General features: G+C 46.0%; 1 protein-coding gene across 1 annotated transcript in view; it reads left to right on the forward strand.

The window, feature by feature from the left end:
* nckap5l (NCK-associated protein 5-like) overlaps positions 1-20,551 on the forward strand; it is a 76,364-nt gene extending 55,813 nt beyond the window's left edge. The window contains exons 5-14 of the mRNA XM_062545462.1: positions 765-833; positions 1,045-1,083; positions 1,294-1,413; positions 4,847-4,939; positions 8,315-11,502; positions 11,772-11,907; positions 12,173-12,251; positions 13,018-13,305; positions 13,844-13,992; positions 16,491-20,551. Coding sequence (XP_062401446.1) covers positions 765-833; positions 1,045-1,083; positions 1,294-1,413; positions 4,847-4,939; positions 8,315-11,502; positions 11,772-11,907; positions 12,173-12,251; positions 13,018-13,305; positions 13,844-13,992; positions 16,491-16,745 — 4,416 coding nt within the window. The 3' untranslated portion in view covers positions 16,746-20,551. The remainder of the gene's footprint in view (positions 1-764; positions 834-1,044; positions 1,084-1,293; positions 1,414-4,846; positions 4,940-8,314; positions 11,503-11,771; positions 11,908-12,172; positions 12,252-13,017; positions 13,306-13,843; positions 13,993-16,490) is intronic.
* Positions 20,552-21,686: the final 1,135 nt, after the last annotated feature.

The raw sequence follows: 21,686 nt of genomic DNA on the forward strand, positions 1-21,686 counted from the left end.
ACGGTTGTCATTTATTGTTGTTTGCTGATTTACCCAATACCCTGTTTTTTTTTTTTTTTTTTTTTTTTTTTGAGGACTAGATTTTTGAAGGATTTTTTAGGACTCACACACGGTGGAACACCGAATACAAACAAGGAACACAAAAAATACTGTAGCTCACACATACACAGACAGACACACACACACACACACACACACACACACACACACACACACACACACACACACACACACACACACACACACACACATAGACACAAACAAAGTCTTTTTGTTTCCTCATTATCACAGTAGCAGACTACCTCTGTGGGATCATAATGGCTGAGGGACCCTGTGATGGATTGTTTCGTGGGCGAGAGGAGGCTCTGAAAAGAGAAAGAAAATGACATGAAAACAAGCAAAGCAGACAGCCTGATCTTGTTCTAGCTCTACATCTTCCTTCCTGCGTGTTCCTTGTCTGCCCTACATTCTTTTTACAGTTATGTAGTGTCTTAGCTTTACTTACTGGACTCTTCAAAGGGTCATGCAATAGCAAACTGAGAGTGGTCTTCAGAGGTTGAACTTTTTTTTTTGTTCACAAATCAATACTCAAAGTCAATTGTCTGTCTGAGTTGTCTGGCTGACTGTTTTTTGGTTGATATTGTGATTTATTTTGTTATCCAGTGCTTATGTTGTATTCTCTCTGTTGATTCTCCTGTGACTTGCTTTCAGCTTAGTTATCAATTTCTCATAATTTTTTTTCCCTTCCCCTTCATATTTTACAGGCTGAGAACTCGGCCCTTGCTCTCGCAAACGAAAGCCAGAGAGAGGCGTACGAGAGGTGCCTGGATGAGGTAATGTGGAAATGCGAAATCTACATTACTGCATACTACCTGCATACTGCATACTACCTATTCATGGCCAGTTCTGATTAAATTCAACCTGTCTTCACTTTGTCTCCAGTCATCTTTCGACAAAGTCAATTTTATGCTTTGTTTATGTTTGTACGGTTGCCATTTATTGCTGTTTATTGATTTGCGCAATTCTCTGTTTAATTTTTTTTAGGTTGCCAACCATGTGGTACAGGCTCTTCTCAATCAAAAGGTACAAAAGAAGGCTCAATTATGTTACCTTGACATTTCAATTACTAGGCTCAGTTACATTATCTTGACATTTGCTTTGGTAATTATTTGTGTTGCTGAGCACAATGTTTTTGCATAGTATTTGTTACAATTTATTGACCAAGTTAGCAATTCAAACGGTGTGTGTGTGTGTGTGTGTGTGTGTGTGTGTGTGTTGATGCACTTGTTTCAGGACCTACGGGAGGAATGCATCAAGCTGAAAATGCGTGTCTTTGACCTGGAAAGGCAAAACAGGACGTTGACAGAGCTCTTCACACAAAAACTCCACACACACCCCAATCCCCTTCAACAGGTAAGGTGGATTACTTACACACACACACACACACACACACACACACGCACACGCACAGGTCTCACTGTGGCTTGTTGAAGTGCAATACCAGCAACTTGATTGCTAGTGCACAATACATTCAACAATGTATTTAGGACCTACAGCGATTATAGCCTCTTACGTAATCCTGTGCTAGCATCATTTTGTGATTGGAGATCCCATCCTTTCAAGCTATGTAGCAGAATAAGTTGGTCACAAGGCACACACACACACACACACACGCACACACACACACACCCTCTCTCGCCCTGGCAGGATCCCTAATCTCATGCGTGGCATTCATCCCACTTCTGACACCAGCGGAACAAATGTGTTACTTCAACCTGACCCATATCTGTACCGAGCCAGACGTGCTCCCGCGCATTCACTTCTTCACTTCGGGCTGATGCGACACACACCTGTGCCAGCTCAACACGGCCCCGGACAGGAATCTGATTAGTCCAGTCGAGTGTGTCCGTCAAGAGAAAACTCTAGCCAACTGCAGGTGTGTGCAAGTTGGCACACACACACACACACTCAAACACGTCTTGATATGATGCTTGAGGTATTGTGCAAGTATCATTTAGCTGTGGCGGAGCCTGTGCTGTTGTCTCATTGTGTGAGCTGCTACGCCGATGTTTTGTACTCGTGCGTTATCAAGGCACGGCGTGCCTGGGCTCTTTGGAAGTCGAACAGTGTGACTGCAGACGGAATTCGCCAGCTGTTTTACCTCCACTCTGCCGTCCTGTGAGCCTGCTAATGAGAAAAGCAACTGGGGCGAAGCTTTCATTTTTGCTTTCGCTTATTCAGAAGACAACATCGGAGGCAGCGCTTTATCTGCCTGTGAAATCAGTGTTGCCAAAGCAGCCCCTCCCCTTCCCCCTTCGGTACCGTCACCGCCCCCGCTCGCTTCCCCCTCTCTCCCCCCATGAGACGAGAAGTCCACTGGAACTGGTCGTCACAGTGTTTGCGACTGTTGCGCACATTCCACTCTTCCAAATTAAATGATGAAAGTGTGTGAGAGAGAGGGGCTGTGGAGGGGGTAGACTCATCGTGAGCTGCTTTTCTCTCTGCCAATGCTTGCCGCTGTCTCTGCGCTCTCCCAATCTTGGGTCTCATCAGTCCCTCGCTCCCTGAGTCACACAGAAGAGCCGCCCGCGCGGCACTGTTCCGTGCCTGTCACGCGTGTCCTCGTTAACGGAACAAATGTTCCGAAATTAGGGAGGCCGGTTTTCGTGGGAGGGGAAATCACTGGGCAGCTCGATCACTCTGCATTAGCCTCGGAGCTGTCATGGTGATTCGGTGAGCCACCCGTTGCTACGGTGATTGTTTTTCTGGAGAAGGGATGCAACGCTCGGTAGCGGTTATTTGTGGGTCTGCAATTCAGTGGTCCAGGCAATCAGTTATCATTGCAATATGCGGCTGCCCAAGTAATCTTGCTCTTAAAAGGTTTTTAGAAGAGGTTTTTTTGCTCCTGTCATCTTAATGTTCGCTCTTGGGGTGCCAGGCCCTGGGCTCTGTAAAGCGTGTTGAGACAATTCCATTTGTCCTTTTGCCCATGTACAGTTATAATTGGATTGAATTGAATTTCTCTTTGTCCACTGTGGCTTCATTTTCAGCCTGTTGGCGCAACATGTAGCCCTCAATGTCATTGCGTAAAGTTTGGCTGCCTAGTAGTTGCAGGGAAAAATGGGAGTTTGAAAATCCTTTCCATGATAATTGCCCTGTGTTCAGAGCAGCCAGTCTTTCATCATGCAGTACACTGTAGAGCCAACAGCTATATGGTGGTCGGTCACTACAGATGTTGCACAAGGTGTTTTAAACGCAGGCTTGTTAGTGTACAGTACGTCTTGTTACTCCGGTCTCTCTCATTGAGAGACAGACCTTGATGGAAGTCCCAGAGGAATCTGAGTGTATAGGGGCCTGACTCTGTGATATGGGAAGGAATTCGAGGTCATTGGTTATTTCTTTGAAGTGGATGTGGCCATTCTCCATCTTCCTAGTTCACTGTCCCACTCTCTCTCTCTCTTGCTCCCATGGTTTCTCTCTAACCTCTGGTCTTCTTGGTCATTTACTGTACTCTCATCATCTCTCTCTCTCTCTCTCTCTCTCTCTCTCTCTCTCTCTCTCTCTCTCTCTTCCGCCACTCCATATACTTCTCTGTGATGGCCTCCTTGTTTACTGTGCTCCCCTTCTCTTTCCTCTCCCTCTCTACCATGCTCCTCTCTTCATCCCCTCCTCCCTCTCTCTCCTCTTCTGTTATGCAGATAGGGCACTTCTCTCTCTCTCTCTCTCTCCCTCTGTCTGTCTCACACACACTCTCTTATCAGTGGCATTAGTATTCCAGTGGCCTCACTTCAGAAAGAAAAGGAGGCAGAGTGTGTTTGTGGGTGTGTATGTCGGGGGGGGGGGTAGAAAGTGGGGGGAGGGGGGGTGGAGGTGCAGGTGGAGGTTTGAAAGGAAGAGAAATCTTGATGCCGCTTTTAATCTAAACAAATCCTGTCTGTAATTGCCAGGAGAGTGAAATGCCATTTTCTACTACCCTGAATGGAGATGGAAACTGTCCCAAACTGCCCCCACTCTCTCCATCACGCTCTCATTCATGAAGTGGAGGGATGCATCTCTGACCAGAGATAATAGCACACCCCCCCCCGCACCCCCCCCCCACACACACACACACATACGCTCCCTCCTCACCCCCACTCTATATGCATCCATCCTCTTACTGTCCTCCTCCCGTTCTCTCTATCAGCTCGCGTTTTTTTTTCTCTTGCATTTATTTGGTGGCTGCATTAGAGTATGTGATGCTATCTCTTCGGGCCCATGCAATTTAATTACTTTAGGTCAGGAGGAATGGGCTGAGAAGTGGTTGGTGCGCCTAGGAAAATGCAATTTCTCCCAAGCGTATTTTTTTGTGTATGTTATTGAGAGTATGATGGATAGCATTGTAATCGGTGCTGTTGGTTGGTATATTTGTGTGTTTGTGTGTGTGTGTGTGTGTGTGTGTGTGTGTGTGTGTAGTTAGGCATTTTTGTTTTATTTGAGTGTTTGCTTGTCCTCCAGTGCTCAGAAGAGTTTTTTTTACGCCATCTTGCCATACTTTTGCTTCATATCCAAGCTGCTTACATTGAGTTGAACCAGTGGGGAAGAAACCATCGTCTGTATGACAGCAGTGGTCTCCCATGCCTCTCCCACAGGAACTCTGATCACAAAAGACAATGCTTTCACAAATTACATTGCATCAGACGCACCAACCAATTACGCTCACACACTCTCAACACTGCACAATTTATCCTGGTCCAGATGGTCTCTTTGTACATGTTTTACCTACAACATCTTGGAAGATGTCTGCATGAGACAGATGACATGTAATTGGAGCATTCTGTTTGAAAAAAACTCTCAATCTCTTTTGCAGTTGCCATCGGTGACTCTCGCAGAGCACAACTTGGACTCAGCTGTGACGAGCACCGAGAAGATGGTAGCGTCTCACTGCCAGGGGGAAGCCAAGGTGAGCTGTTTGTTTTGATGCATAAGGGTGCAACCACTCAAAGATGGATACAAGGGCTGTTATTCTCCCAAGCAGCGGTGTGGTTTCCGGCTTTAGCAGATATTCCCCTTGACTGAACAGTTGCCCACTTCAGACGGGGCAAACCTATAGTCTGGGTGTCTCTCATGTAAACACTGATTTCTGTAAACATCATCTGCCTTTGCGTTGGGCATTTGTCAGCTAGTATTTGCACAGTATTTGTTTCAAGGCAATGGTTCTCATCTATGTAATTAACATTTCATTATTTTTAGTGTTAATGATGGAACAGAAGGTCACACTACAGTAGGTTGCATTACATTGTTGAATAGAAACACCTGTTAAGGTCAACAATCCTTACTAGTAAAAACTCACTAGTATCAATTAAAGATATACGTGAGCTTGGTAAGAACAAAGTAGACAGCCAAAGCTCCATGCATGTTCCAAGTGACCTCATATAGATATAGACCTGTAGATAGGGGAATTTACTGTCGTCTTTCAACTTTCAAGCCATAGCAATCAACACATCTTTCAGTCCTCATCAAAATAATTAGTGTTCTTCTTACTGTCCTTGCGTCTGGGTCGATGCAGTGCGAGGCTGAAGTGAAGCACATATCACAATCATTGGTGGCAAGGGGTTTGATTACTTGATTACAGTTTTGAGTTTAATAATAGGCCACACAGTATGATTTTAAGTTACCGCGTCTGAAACCTGCATTTTTCTGTGCCGCTTCATCAACCGTTTTGAAATCAGTATTGATTTCCTGATCAAATGAGTCGGTTAATTGACTTGATTGTAGGCTGTGCAGCATCAAATACTTTCATTTGAAGCTATTCAGGCTACCAAGCCCGCCTCATTGTAAAGTTTAGCGCTGTGGCTGTTATCAGAGCGTGTTGGGAGGAATATAGAACTGAACTAGACACACACTAAAGCACTTAATGTGCTGCACGTTATATAGAAGGCCTCTCATCCTAAACGCAGTATGCACCACTCTGCTAGCTGTAGAATCTCCTCTCATGCCACTCCCTCGTGCTAATATATACTAATGATAAGAGGGAAGTTGCAAAACTGCCTACTGGGTCATATTTTGGGAAGTTACCCCTTGAAGTGATGCTGCTTTTTGAGTGGGGGGACTTCTTGAGAGCCTACATCGGAGTTTTTTTGTTTTCTGCTTTTGTGACAGCTATAGATGTTTGATCTCTTTTAAGCAGCTTGCGGGTTGGCCAGAAAATGAGATGTCTGAGAAAAAGCAGCTCTTTTAAGATCTAGTTGTTCTGCGCTGTATCTGTGTCTGGATTAAATTCAATTTCTACTGCAGTTACAGTATAGATCTCAGACAATGACAAAGAGTTTGGTGATTCACACGGTTGGTGTCTCTGTTGTTCCTGTTGATGCTTTCTCCCAGCATCCCTGTCCCCCTGCATCTCAACACACACACAACACACACACACACACACACACACACACACACACACACACACACACACACACACACACACACACACACACACACACACACACACACACACACACACATACGCTTGTTTGGTTGAGGTCTCCCATTCTCATTCCCATTCTCCACACGCCGCTAGTCCCTTCCCATGTAATTCATGGGTATGAAATTGGCCTGTTGTTCAGTAGCCATGGCTAAGTATCCCCCCTGGTCCACGGCGAGCACCTCTCCTCGTGACTGTTCTCGCCCTCTGTTTTCTGTTCCATGAGCGAGCCGTGAGCTGCGCCGCAGCCTCTCAGGAGAAAGCGCTCTCTCTCCTGCTGACAAATGTCCTATCGCACCGCGCGGAGGGGGACACTCAGCCCGATCATTATGGCCCTAAAGTCCACTGATTGCTTTCTCTTAGTGGATTGGGGGACAGAGATGTCAAATTGAATATAGATTTTTTTTTTCTTTCCCTCAAAACACAAAAGACTCCATCCGTCCTTCATCTCCGTGCCTCTCACCTCTGCTGCACTGAACAGAGCACCCTCCTCTTCCTCTCTATCCTCTCGGGGCTCCTCTCATCTCCTAGTGTTGAAATGTATCTGGATGCATAAAGCCACTTGCCTTTTTCCTGTGTTATTTTTGTAGACCACATATTTTGCTGAACTTTTCAGTTGACTAAAGGGTACAGTATATTACTGTTAGATGCTGTTAGAATGTACAGGGTAAATCTAATGCGCCACTGAGAATGGACAATAAGATGTGCCTTCATAAGCTGTGCTGCATAAACGTATAGCAAGTGCACAACTGATTAGGCAGAAAATCCTCAGAAAGTACCTCTGTCTGCAGTTTCTCAATGTGACCTGTCTGAGATGGCATGTTGTAGTCAGCTGGGTGTTTCATCATTTCAAATCATCAATTTCATTATCTTCGTGACATCTTTTATGATATTGAGCACTATATACTGTAAATGGATTTGTCATATTGACATGCTGTTTCCTTGGGGGTATGAAGCCGAGGTTGAGCATGGGTTGCTAAGCCACAGAAGACCGGCATCATTGTTTTTACTGTCCGTTTCACTCCACCCTTTCTCCTCCATCTGTCTTAATTCAGTAATCCCCTGTGGGCTCGCAAGTCAGCGATGGCTTTTTATTTAAGATATTGGCTTCTTATAGCCTTGGAAGGTGGGAGGAGGGCGAGACGAGAGGGCCCGTGTGTGTGTGTGTGCGTGTGTGTGTGTGTGTGTATTTGTGTGTGTGTGTGTGTGTGTGTGTGTATGTGTGCATTTGTGTGTGTGTGTTTAACAAAATTAATTGCTTCTTTAATTAAAGATAAATCCGCCTCCACTGGATAGACCAGCCATGTGAAACCAAAGTAACTCACCATGGTTCACTCCTGTCCTCCCCACCCCCGCCCCTTTCATTTACTTCCTCATGTGTGGAGGAAGGGGTCACCCTCAAAATGACTCTGAATTAATCACCAGTGAGTCCGCTCGAGTGCTGGGCAGAGGATTAGTTATCTGCAAGCCTGTGTGGAAGTCTTTATCATTATCATTCTTACACCAGCGGTAGCCGTGCCTCCCGCAAAATGTTTGTCTCTCTGTCTGTCCACCTACCGAGGTCAGACCCTGCCCGAACTCATAAAACCTCATAAAGTCACGAGGCAAAAGTCCTCGTTAAGCTCTTTACAGCTAGGTCATTTCATGCACCATATTGTCAAATTACTTTTATTTGATTCACTAACCATCCCGTTATTTAAAGCCTTTCTTGACAACTGACAACTGTCTAATGTTTAGTGTCCTACAAGAATCAGACTACAAGAAAAGATTTGCCAACACGTAAATATATGGGGCACAGTGCATGGTATATCAGTATATATCAGTATAGGCTGTTAATATGTATATTTTATTTAACTTGTACAGAACACTGGTGATCGCGCACAGAATGGTACCCCAAGCCAAGCTCGAGGCCCAGCCACCTCCATGGATGCCCTGTCTCCATTTTTCAAGAAGAAAGCACACATCCTGGAAGTTCTCCGCAAGCTGGAGGAGTCCGACCCACTGAAGTTCCACCCGTCCTCCTGCCTGGGGCCCTACCACGACATGGGCCAGACGCTGTTTCCGGGAGACTTCCCGGGGACCTCCATCTCCCGCGCGCCTCACTGCAGGCACTCCAGCTCGGACTCTGACATCCACGAGTACGCCAGCGGGGAGGGCGCGCTCCAAGACGACCGCGGCCGAGGACACGGGGGCTGCCCCTCCTGCCGGCTCCTCACTCAGAAAAGCAGCCTGGACAGCCTGCTCAAGGCCACGCCGGGACACAGCGGCTCGTTCGCCGCCGCCGCCGCCATCGCTCTGCCAGTTCGAGAGGAGGGCGTCGGCGGGCAGATGTGGGCGGAGAGTCACCAGCAGGGGGCGGTGGCGGGTGCGGGCGCTCCCGATCTGCACGTCGGCATCCCCTCCCTGGAGAGCACAAGCCACGCCTACACGCACAGCACACGGACGGACTGCAGAACAGCGAGCGGGTCTGAGTCGGAGGCATCTGACCGCAGCCAGGAGCCGCTAGACAAGGCCAGGAGTCTGCTGCATCACAAGGGCAAAGCCGTGGAGAAGTTGTCGCTTCGGAAATCCTTGTCCAGAGGTCCCGACAGCGCCCTTCAAGGTGAGGACGGAAAGCATGCGGAGACGACATCGTCTCAGAGCCAGGATCAAAGTCACGCCAGTGGCAGAGCCGACCAGGAGTGTTGCTACCTGGTGGTGGACACTGATGCTACTGTGAAGGACGAGGAATGTGAGGACGAGGAGAAGGTCTGCAACGGGGTCTATTTCTCCTCCAACGAGACGTCTGTATCCAAGAAGGTGGCCGTGGACTCCTATTCCCCGGCTCCCGTGCCGGAGAAGAACAGCTCGGCCTCACCGCAGCCACAGCAGCAATCCTCTGGGAAAAGCAAATTTGCACTCAGCCCCACCTCCCCGCCCTCATGCCTTAGCGAGGCCAAGCCCTCCCCGATCGCCTCTCCGTCGCGGCTGCTCAAGTTCCTCAAGATCCCCGCGATCGGGGAGCGACCTCAGACTGCTCAAGCCTTACGCCTCAGTCCTCAGCTCACTCGGAGCTCCAAGATCCCCTGCCGGAACAACAACTACGAGGTGTACCACTCGCCCGTGATGCCCCGCAAAGCCACCACCACGGAGAGAGAGAAGGTGTCCTCCTCGACGTCCTCTCCCAAAACAGACACTTACCCCGGCACGCACTCTGCACCTACATCACCCCCAAAGCCGGACGACAACCTCCCCTCCCCTGTCCCCGTGAAGGAGATAAGCTACAGCAGCCACTCAGCGCCCAAACCCAACCGAACCTCTAAAGGGGCACCCATTCCTTCATCCCAGTCCCAGAGGAACTCACAGAAGGTACCGCACTATGAGAATGTGTCTGAGCTTGCTGCATCGAATGGTTTGCCTCAGTTCGTCCCCTACGCTGAAGTAGACGGAGGCACCCCAGAGAAACAGCAGAGGAACACGTGTGACGACAAGTTGCTCAGTCCTCCCTCCAAGACTTCGGATTCGTCCCCGGCCACGGGTGACTCGCCCTCAGACTCCTCAGACGAGGAGGAGACTGACACGGAGAGTCCCGTGTGGCACAAACCGCACCAACACTTCAGCCTGCCATCCTCCTCGTCGTCAGCCTCCAGCAAGGCCCAGCGAGTGTCCACTTACTCCAGCATGAAGGACCGGCCACAAGAGAGAATAGCACCCGAAGCTGTTCAGCCACAGATTGTTGAGGCTGTCCAGCCGGCTCAGCCAACGACAAACAGGAAAGGAGACCAGCCCCCATCACTGCCCAAAAGGACGGTCTCCGCCAAACCCCCGAATGAGACCAGCCATCACCCTTTCAAAGAGCGCTTGGCTGCTCTTGGCAAGCTGAAGAGCAACGAGGACCTGCACCAGCCCTTGGAAAAGAAAGAAGCACAGTGTATTGTGGTTAGACCTACATCTTCTGCCCCTGGCAATAATGAGCGAAGTAAGACTGCTGAGCGACAAGGCGACCGCAGCGTGGTTGAACATAGGCACACAAAGTATACTGATTCTTTGGATGGAAAACCTTACCCCAAGACTAGCTTAGCAGGCTACACCAAGTATCCTAGCACATGTCATGAAGTAAGCCCTAAATCAGCTGTAGCAACAGGATCTGCTGGCAAAGGTGAATTGGAGACTTTCTCTCCAAGGGTTTATGTTGCCAAATCTGAAGGCCCGAAGATAAAAATGGGAATGTCATCCTCGACCGAGCCCCCCGTTGTAATGCGTAGCTATGGAAAATGCCAAGTTCCACCAAACCACCACAGCAAGACTTCCCCAAGTCCCCAGAACAGTCCCACTAAGGTCCCGTCCAAGTCGCCCTCGAAAGCTGGCCAGGCGTCCTCCTACCCCCGAGGAATGAAGCCTGCTCATGACGACCGTGGCCAGGCTCAGAAGCACCCTGCTCGGCCAGAGGACAAGTCCAAGCTCACCGCCAGCAAGAAGAAGTTTGTACACGCTGAGAGCTTCCCCCCTCCTCCTCCTCCCAGGCCTCCGGTCGAAACTTCTGCCAGCACGCAGTCGCTGGAGGAGAAGAAGCCTCTGGTGCCCGCAGGCCCACAGTCGGCCATCGAGCAGAAGGTGATGCGAGGGATCGAGGAGAACATGCTGAAGCTCCAGGAGCAGGACCGTACCCAAGCAGTGGAGACCAAGCAGAAGACCTCCAACGGCATCGCCAGCTGGTTCGGCCTGAAGAAGAGCAAGCTGCCGGCCCTCAGCCGCAAGCCGGAGATGTCCAAACTCAGGCTTAACATGTCGTCATCCTCTTCGTCCTCCGCCTCCGCAGCCAACTCAAAGGCTGGCCCAAGGAAGGTGGTGGAGAGCCTGAACATCTCGAAGCTGATGGAAAAAGCAGAAGATCTCAGGAAAGCCCTTGAGGAGGAGAGGGCCTACGTGAATGGGGTGGGCGTCGGAATGCCTCTCGATCGCACTGGCAGGGGACATTCATGTGAGGTGGTGATGGACCCTGCACAGGGACAGCTCGCCCTGATGTACCGAGGAGTGACTGCTGACAACTTCATGCAGCAATTGTTAAACAGGTGAGTGGGAGTTCATATAGGATGATTCATCAGGGCTTTAGCGCTCCTGACCGTGAGATGAAGAGCAACATTATTTTTAGTCTGTTTAGTGTCATGAATAACATTTGCATTTCTAATTCAGAATTACTTCATTACCATGATACAGTGTGCACTGTTGCCACAGCTAGTAACTTAGGTTTCTATCTCTTTGCAAAGTACTTTTGTGACAAAAGGTTTTGTATTGTTCGAGGTTGTGAGAGAAAATAGAATTAATATGATTCTGTCAACAGGGTGGATGAGAAAGGAGCCCCCAGCTTTGGCATGGCTCACAGACGCCTCTCCTTTGACTCCAAAAGATCCCAACCGACATTCCTCCACCAGAGGAATGGCATGAGCCACACAAAGAGTCGGGATGAGATGGACAAGGTAAGGCCACTCTGGGTGTTAATTAACAATTGATAATGATTTAAATAATGGATTAATGAATGCATGATTTAATTGATTAATCATTCCTAATGTCATGTTGTTAACATTTTTAGTCCCTATAGTCACAACGTTCTATTTCAGTCGTGTCTGTTCTTGTCACATTAATGACCATGATGATGATTGATGAATTTCTATATAATTAGCTCTCTGAATTGGTGTGAGTTGGCTCTGAAATATGTTTGTTTCTTTGTTTACTTTGTTTAAGGGCCCAGATATGGTAGGTCGTGATGAGGTCATATCCGACGAGAACCTGGCAGAATCCATGAGCTCCCAACACTTCACAGGTATTCCGCTTCATTGACCACTAAATCTCCTCAACACACCCCAATAAAGTGGCCCTGACGGGCTCTCCTGGCTAGCTGCACTTCTGCGTCACAGGCTTATAACCTTGTGGCCCTCGGCTAAGAGCACATCAGGGCCACCATCTCTTGTAAAGTTTTGACATGAATTGTAATTGCGTCGGTATGGGATTGATCTGATCCCTCCAGCTCTGTAGCTCTCCCTGAGAGAGTGAATGAGGCCATACTCTGGTGATTGTTGGCTCCGCATTAATTTTTACCTAGGGGGACGTTTCACCTAATTCCTTCCTGGACCCGCTCCCCATTGAATATATGGAAGTTGTCAGGTTGTTTAATAAATTGAATGTAACTCCTTAAAGCCCCAGTATGCTCAGACAGCTTACACAAGGACCAAATTGTGACTAAGATTACAGATTATTCATGAATGTAACTCCCTAACCAAGGCTTAAGTTTAATACAGGTTGTTGAATGAGATTGAAATAGGGCTTGTCATGTTCAGATTTCTTAATTCTCAAGATCACTGCAGCTCAAAAAATGTATATCCCATATGAAAAACATGTCTGTGAATTAATTTATTTGGTTCCAGTTTTGGAAGCAGTTTCTTAAACTTTCATTCCTCAAAGTTTACAGCTCCTTGCATCTTGAACAGTGCAGTTATAGCTTTGTCATGATACTGTTTGTCGTCAACAGAGTACTTATGACTGATGCCACAGTTAGCATCACATCTCATCACTTGTCATGTCGCTAACAGGTTCTGGAGCCTCCATGCGTACACTGGACAGTGGCATTGGGACGTTCCCTTTGCCCGACTATGCCAGCAGTGCCGCGGGCAAAAGCATCCCCAAGACAAAGCCTCACGGGGAGCAAGGGTTTTCCGCTTCCCAAGGGAAACACGGACCCCTAATGAAAGTTCCACGAAAGGCGCGTACTCTGGAGAGAGAGCTGTCGTCCCTGGAGGAGGTGAACCCATCTGCGCTGTATGGCGGTGGCCTTGAGGGGAAAGGGCCCAGCATGCATCTCTCCAGCACCATCCATGAAGGCAAGCTTTGATGGAGAACTGTCATCCCTCTCTCTTGGGCTAATCCTAGGCTCATTTCATAAGATATGTCATAGCTATAGAAAGAAAGAAGAGAAAGAAGGATTGCACTTTGCCATTGCACTTCGTCATTTTACTTGTCCAGAACATCCAAAAACTGAGCTGTAATATGCTTTTCAGCCTTTCAGCTTGTATCAAAAGGTTTAATTTCCCATTTATGCTCTTGCCAGATACTAGATTGGTCCACTTATCCAGACATTTACCTGATGTAATGTACAATTTATTCCATATTTTCTCTTTGGGAGTGAACCAGAACACCCTCTATAAAATGATAGAGTCCTCTGCTGCAGCGCTGAATGCCAAATCCACTCTCATTCTGCTGTAGTATAACTATCAGAAACATAATTAAACAGTGAAATAACTTTTGCCCTAATTATCTCACATTACCTTAGAAATTACTGTATTTCAAATGAGTCATAATTATTCCCCAACAACAGACTGGCCAGTATGACAGTGATGACTCTGTTGCTCCACTTTGTAGACATTGATGCCTATGGGGCCCATATGCAACCACCCCCATCTAAGAACTGGACCTTCCCCAACCTGAAGGGATCAGCCGGCCCTGCAGACGTCTACATCGGTGTCCAAGGAGATCTGGAGCCATCTGGGCAAGGCACGCCATCCAGAAGGGTAAGTCATCCATCCCACTTTACAGTTAGTCAGTTCATTGACGCTTTCATCTGGTGACTAAAATCACAGTGAGTACAGATTGCTCCTCAGTGCCCGTAATCCTTTGGAACCCAATTCAGAGCTTTGATGTTGCCAGCTATTTCAGCTGAGAGTTGACTCAGACGTTCATCCTCCACAATACGTGAACGTGACAGTTCTATAGCCCTCCATGTACCCTACAAAGGCTAGTAATCACTCCATATTTCCAATACTCACAGTTAAGTCTCTATAATCATTACAATGCATAGAGGGCGTGCTACCTACTTACCACCTCTGCAATTAACCACTTACCACTGACTGCTCGGTGACCACTGACTTAAGGCCCAAGTACCCCCCAGCAGACAAGGCATTGCAGACAAGGCATTGCATAATAAGGACATGGACATGCTCATGTTTCCACAGTTTATTTGCGGTCGGTTTGGTAAGACGCTTTGGATAAAAGTATCTAAAGGAATAAATGTAAATTTGAATGTAAATGTTGTTTGTTGTCTTTTGGGACACAAACAAATCACCCAATTACAGTCTTTGAAATAATACCTTTTCATCCTGTGAATCTACGGCAAAGACTTCTTGGTGATTTTCTCTGCTCCTTCTTAACTACAGTTTTTACCCTGCTACCTAAATCACTACCTGCCTCAAAATACAGTTGCTGGTCATTTCAACAGCTATAATTACCTGCATGAAAGCATGAAATAAACAAAACTGGTTTTATCAGTTTTTACCTCTTTGGAATCAACATATTAAGGAAAATGCACATTGCTTTCAAATTTGTTGTGCATGAAAGCATCTGCTAGAAGAATAAGAGTAAGTTGCATCAAAACTCTGTTTTCTCTTGTCTCCGAGCCAGTGCTTGTAAACACGCGTACGCACGCGCAGTCTGTTTGGTTACGAATGTGCGGACACTGTTAGCAGACCGAGCCTGCATTGGTAATCAGTAATCAGGGCGAGATGTCTTGAGACTGGTGGTACACTTTGTCATTTTCTTTCATGCGCTGTATATATCTGTACATTCCGAAACGAAAGGCCTTTCTGGCATGCATAATTTACGAAAGGCCTGAAGTGAAAGGGCATGTCACTTCTTGATCATCTCCTGATTTAAATTGCCCTCTGCCACTCTGGAAGGATGGCAGGGATGAATCATTTTTCAGTCAGATATTGTGTGGGAGGTTGAGAATAAAGCTGAAATATATGAGGCTGCTTCTCTAAAGGACTTCTTCTTACTTCACCCATGAACATAAAAAGGGTTATTTTGTGAATACCTATTCAAACAGACAGGTAAGATTGGAATTTGATGAGGAATCTGAATGATGAGTCCATTCACCCACATCTGTGTAACGCGCACACGTACACAGAAAGACACCCACAAACCACACACATAAACGCGCGCAATTCCTCAGACGTGCTCTGAGCAAACTAGTCACAGCCTGAGCCCACAAGGAGATATTCTGAGATGTGTATTCATCCACAGACGAGCGCATCAAATGAAGTCATCAGCATGCACCATTCACATGGTGTCTGCGTGGTAGCAGCCTCCTCCTAGAGCATCACTTATCACTTCTCATGTCACACCTTTCCCTGCATGGTGCTGTTGCACTTGTGACTAAGCCAGCAGAAGATGGAGAGATGCAGGTGGGAGCGAGAGAGAGAAAGATAAAATAAAAGAGAGAGAGAGAGAGAGAATATATAGCTGGAGATGACACTCATTGCCAACATACCAACACGAAGAACTTTCTGACAAGCCAGGTGTTGCCATGGAAATTGTGCAAAAAAGGAAATGTGCTGTATCTATGGACTGCACTTTCACGTTAGCCAGCTCTCCTCGCTCTCCTTCCCTTCCCTGGTTCATTGTTTCTGAACTTGGTACAAGCTACTACGACAAATGTTCAAGGTCAATATCTTTTTTTATGTCCTGTCATACTAAATGTCTTTCTTTCAGACATGACATAAAGCCCTTACCCTAACTGTGAACCTAGCCATAAACTGGCCATTTCTGAAAGAATTGTGGATCTTCCAAATATGGCCACGTTTTCATATACATTACTACCATTCAAAACTGTCAGTATTTATAATTATTGTACCATTGACCAGATATAATGAGCTGTAGACCCACACACAATTGCACTTTTAAATTGACTATGCAGTGATACTAATGTATATTGAATAGACATATTGTTTGTGTATAGAAACATACCCGTAATTTCCCAACTATTAGCCGCGGTTTATACATTGATTTTGCTAAATTTCTTCAGCTATGAGGTTAATACAGGGGGGCAGTTATTATGGTGTTAATATGGTTTTGTTTCTTTTAACTTGCATAAAACACTGTCCTACGGCTTATACACAATGCAGCTTATGTCCGGGAAATTACTGTACATACCATGCATGTATATAACCGTATTAAAGTAGTATGTATTAACCAGTGCATGATGTGTCTGTGTGTTGTCTGTGTGTTGTTCCAGAAACAGGGCGTGCCCCAGGGACCCAGAGAGGTGGACCCCAGCAGTCTCCCATTGGCGCCCCAGATGGGGCTGAGCCGAAGGGGCAAGAGTCGCATCCCGGGCGGGCCAGAGGTGAGCAAGGAGGGCGGACTGGAGCTGGTCAAGGAGCGACCGGACGACATCCTGTCCCCGAGCCGGCCGCAGGCCCTGGAGACGCCGGAGTCCCTGAGTGACTCGCTCTACGACAGCCTCTCGTCCTGTGGCAGCCAGGGCTAAGAGCTCATGCCACTCCCCACCCCTCGTCCACCACTCTCTCCTCTCTCCTGGGGCGGCCTTACTAGGCTGTTCTCGGATCAGTCTCAGCCTGTTGAGAGCTGTGAGAGTTGGAGGGGGGAGAGGCGGAGGTCATGACTGGTCCCAGTTCAGCTGTTGTGTGGCAAACTTCCTTGGGATTCTAGAGATGAATGAATGACTGAATGGACAGAGAGTAAGGGTCTTATTAATAGGCCCTGCTATGGATCAATTTGTACACTTGTAAGGCTGGGACATACTTTCATCAGTAAACATTCACTGGGCTCAGTGTTCACTAAGGTCAAGGGTCAGAGGTCACAGTTCAGCTCACTAGAGGTTTGTGTCTGAGCTTTTCATATAGTTTCATGCATGGTTGACCAGTCCCAGCCAAGTTCTGCATCTTGTAGTAATCCACAGTGTTCACTCTGCCATGACGTGCATGACATTCAGCAGGTTGTCAGTGAGCTCGTTCGCTTTCACCAGAACTCGTGCCCTTTTCATTCATACATAAGTCGAGCGCAAGTCATCTCCACATGAACTATGTCCCAGCCTTGCGATTTGCGAGTGGAAAATATACGGCGATGGACTGATTCCAGTTGGAGGAGAAGGTGGACGGGGGAAGAGAAGGTGGAGGAGGCGTTGTGGAGTCAGAGGTCTAGTTTATCTGTGATGTCAACTCATGCCCTCTGAGGTGACTCTGTGGGTGGGTGAGTGAATGCCCCCCCACTGTGCGTGGGCGATCTGTGACATAACCCGCTCTCTATCCGCACACACACACACACACTCACACACACACACACAAACACACACAAGCCTACTCTCAGCTGGACCGCTGAGCTGATATTGACGTTGACACTGAAACTCAAAAGAGAAGACAGAGCACTCCCCCTGAAGAGCGCGACCCCAAAACGCTCACTCCTCAGATGGACAGATGGACAGATACACACACACACACACACACACACACACACACACACACACACACACACACACACACACACACACACACACACACACACACACACACACACACACACACGTGTCCTTTAACACCCTAGCTTATGTAAGCGCCACAAACAACAACACAGCTACACATGCAAGCACACACAAACAAACAAATGTACATGCACAGACAATACTTAAACAGACAAGATGCCATAGCTGCAGAAAAAAAAACCTTACAAACCTTACATCTTTTGGACAGCAGTGCACCTTCCACAGCTGTGGGAAGCATCGCTTGCATAATAGACAGCCTTGGTCCCTGTCGTCTTGTTCCTAAAACTATCAACTGTGTGTGAATCTACCACAAAGCTGTGTAGTATTATGTTTAGTCGTAAGCAATTTGACTGCCAGCAATTAAGAAAGCTAAAATTTGTGCTCACACGCTTTTCAAAACAAAACAAAGTCTTTTAACGTTTTACGAGCCATAACTCCTTAGTATCTTGACATTTAGAATGAGAATGAAACGAGTGCGGAGCAATGGACCCAAACTGTGAAGAACAGGATTTATTGAAAACTGGTCAAGACCAATCAAAGACTAAATGTAATTAATTCCTAATCATGAAAAATTTTGATTTAAGAAGCACTAAAGTTGTTCTGTCTGGAATGACTCATCCTACCACATGGCTGTATACTAAGACTTACTAATTAATGCCAAAAAGGCTCCCAGCGGACCTGGATACCAGTAAGAGCAGCAAACCTACAGTATTGGCCAGGACAGCGAGCCTTCGATCTACTCTTTGATCTAATGCTCACCGGAGGTGCCAATTCCAGCAAACATGTACCGTAAGCACAAAAGCAACGAGGGTCTATATAGCAATGCTCAACACATTGATTCCACCCTAAAGGAAACGTTGGACACTTCAATGTCTGTTTGGAATGAAGGCATTTAGAGATTTCTGTAGCTTGGCATTGTGCGGAAAACTAGCAAAGCCCCAAACTGAAAATACATCCAAGAAATGTTCTCACCAGAAGACTGTGGATCGTTTTTTTAGGTTATGTATCTAGTCATCAATAATGGAATATGAGCACAGGGATTGTAAATGTGTTTCTAAGATATCATACGACCTATGAGATGACAGCTTGCGTTGAGAGCTGCATTCACGGACAAAAACACTGATAAGCAATATTGGTGTTTGTATAGATGAATAGTGATTTTGATGTACAGTTTAAGCAAAGGAAAAAAAAAAGACATTTGTGGGCTTGTGTCAAAGAGGCAGGCATTCGAGCACCACAGACGTAACAGAGATGAGCCACAAAGATCTTTATGGTAGTCCCTGTGACGCATAAGGACTTCGCTAGTACTTGTCACCCCTGAGTAAAATCTGTGATTTTTCCGCTTCTGAAAAATATGAGCAGATGTACTAAACTACCACATCCGCGTGCTTCCAGTGGCTTCTCGTCTCATTAACTGTTATGGGAAAAGTTTTGATATCCGCGCACAGCCGAGACAGGGGTCCGTATACAGTTTTGCCTACTTGTTCACTAGGATCCCTTGTCTGTCCGCCCCTTGGTTCCTTGATATGAAGAGGACTGTAATAGTACAGTAGGACAAATCCAGAGGTGACTGTTATTAGATCCTTCATGAGAAAAGTTTCCTTTTGTCCACTCTGTGGCTTCACTCTATCTCTTTTTCCTCATGGATTGTCTTCCAGGACAGCCTCTGCCTATATCCCCACAGTATGTTCAGCCCATCGAAACTTGTTCAATGGAGGGCAGGAGGTATTACACTGCAGAATCATCCAAGTTCATTTTGATTAGATGTGGTATGTAGACGCCACTTGATGAAAATGTTCAGTTTCAGATTCAGTTGCGTCCAGGATGACAGGAACACAGTGGTAGTATTTTCATTCCTTTCAGAACACCTCTAACCACTTGGTCTAGAAACACCTCCTGTCTCTGCATAATGGTTGTAAAAATGAACAGGGTGGCAAAAGCCCAAGAGACAGCCCTGTGGTCAAACCATGAATCTCAAGGGGGCAGTCGTCCCAGAGGAGCCCTAACTCATCATTAAGATCTTTTTCAGCTTTCTTAGACTGCTCCCTGTTTTGTCTCCATAAACTGCTTGTAACCTTTAGAATCTGTGTGTAGCCACTTCCAGCCTCTCTGATGCCATAAATGTGTCCCCCTAGCTTTCATAACCTGTCCTTAGACTTGCTAAAGCTGTCTTTTAGGCCTCGTCATCTTCTTCTTCGTCCATTCATGTAGCCTTTGTTTTTGAATAGAGTGAGAGGTGTCTTTGCAATACCATGTCACCATGATAGCACTGACCTGGACTATGCGGTATATCATTATGTTTGCCATACCTTTCTTTTCATTTTGTTTTGTTTTTGGACTTGTGACTCAGATCACAATGATATGGGGTGGTTGCAGCTTTTTATATTTATTTACTTTATTTATTTTTTTGCTGAATTATACTAGCATAAAACTGTTTTATTGTTGTCATTGTTGTTGTCGTTCCTGTTATTGTTAATGGTGTTGCTGTTATAAGCATTTTTATTCTTACTGTTATTTTTTTACTCTTTGATTTCTAATGCTTCGTTCTGTTGAATGAAGTTTTTTTCTTAGCAAGGTTTGTCTTCTTTGTGTATGAATCTGACCAGAATATTCTCATTTGGATTTATTTTGTCTTGTAAATAGTATTCCAAGGTGCTATGTACATAGCATTTCCACCAGAATCAAATGAAGCCATAAACAGCAATGTATTTTAAGGCAGCGAAATCATGAAGATAAAAATGTTAATTTATGGCTCAATTGAAAACTCAAGAAATAAACCCTTTCTCTCAAGTTCATATGTCCCTTTGACTATACATTTTTCATCCTAAAGAAAGAATTAATGAAAAGAAAAAAATCTGTTGTAGCCATGGCAACTATCACTGAAATGAACATGGCTATGGCTATGGCTATGGTTATTTAGCAAAACATGAACTGAAAGATGCATTTGAATTTAATTAAGGAAGCTAATTCAACATTTTCCTTTTATTTGTCAAGACACAGTAAGTAACAGTAACATATTAGTAAAGAATAATGACTAATAAAATGCCATGATAAAATATGTCTCACCATGGTACAGACCTATCACAAATTCTTATGAAATAAGCTTCATTGACTCTCTCCAGATGTGCCACAGACTAGCTGTTTTTCAGAAGATTTGTAGAGACATGTATTACATTCTGAATGCAATAACCTTGCACTGTATGTGCTTACTATTGTCCCAATGTGTGTGTGTGTGTGTGTGTGTGTGTGTGTGTGTGTGTGTGTGTGTGTGTGTGTGTGAGAGAGAGAGAGAGAGAGAGAGAGAGAGAGAGTGAGAGGGAGAGAGGGAGGGAGGGAGAGGGTGAGAATAAAGACAGTGACATGGCAAGAGACTGAGACAAAGCTTGTCTTTGTGTATATGACGTTTCTGTCAGATGATTCACCCCTGTGTAAGATGCACTCCTAAACACTCATGCGGTCTAGAGCCCAATATCTTTCCACTCTCTATTACCTTTGCTCATTCTAAATGTCTCCTCCTTCATCTGAGATGACAGATTTCTGTGTGCCAGGCCCCATTTTGGTTTCCCACCTACATTAGCGTGTGCTCACAACACCAAGCACACCTCATACAATATGGACCGTCCTTGTTGCCTTTGTGATGAAGAACGAATGGATTCATCTCGAACAAATATTCAAAAGAGAATACTCCATTTTTTGCAGCATTTGTGGAGGAGCGTTTGTGGTACATGACACAAACATACATGGTAGCCTACAAACTAGGTAGCATTTTGTCAAACTATGTGAAAAAATCCTCTTTAAAAAAAGATTGAACAGAAAGATTGCATAAAACACATATTAAGAAACTCAGTCTACTAAAAGTATTCACTGAATCCAGTCTACTGTGTGCCTAACCTTTCCTAAGCCTTAATATGAATGATAAATCAAATCCTT

This window comes from Sardina pilchardus, chromosome 9 (assembly GCF_963854185.1).
Source record: "Sardina pilchardus chromosome 9, fSarPil1.1, whole genome shotgun sequence".
NCBI classification, from domain to species: Eukaryota; Metazoa; Chordata; class Actinopteri; order Clupeiformes; family Clupeidae; genus Sardina; species Sardina pilchardus.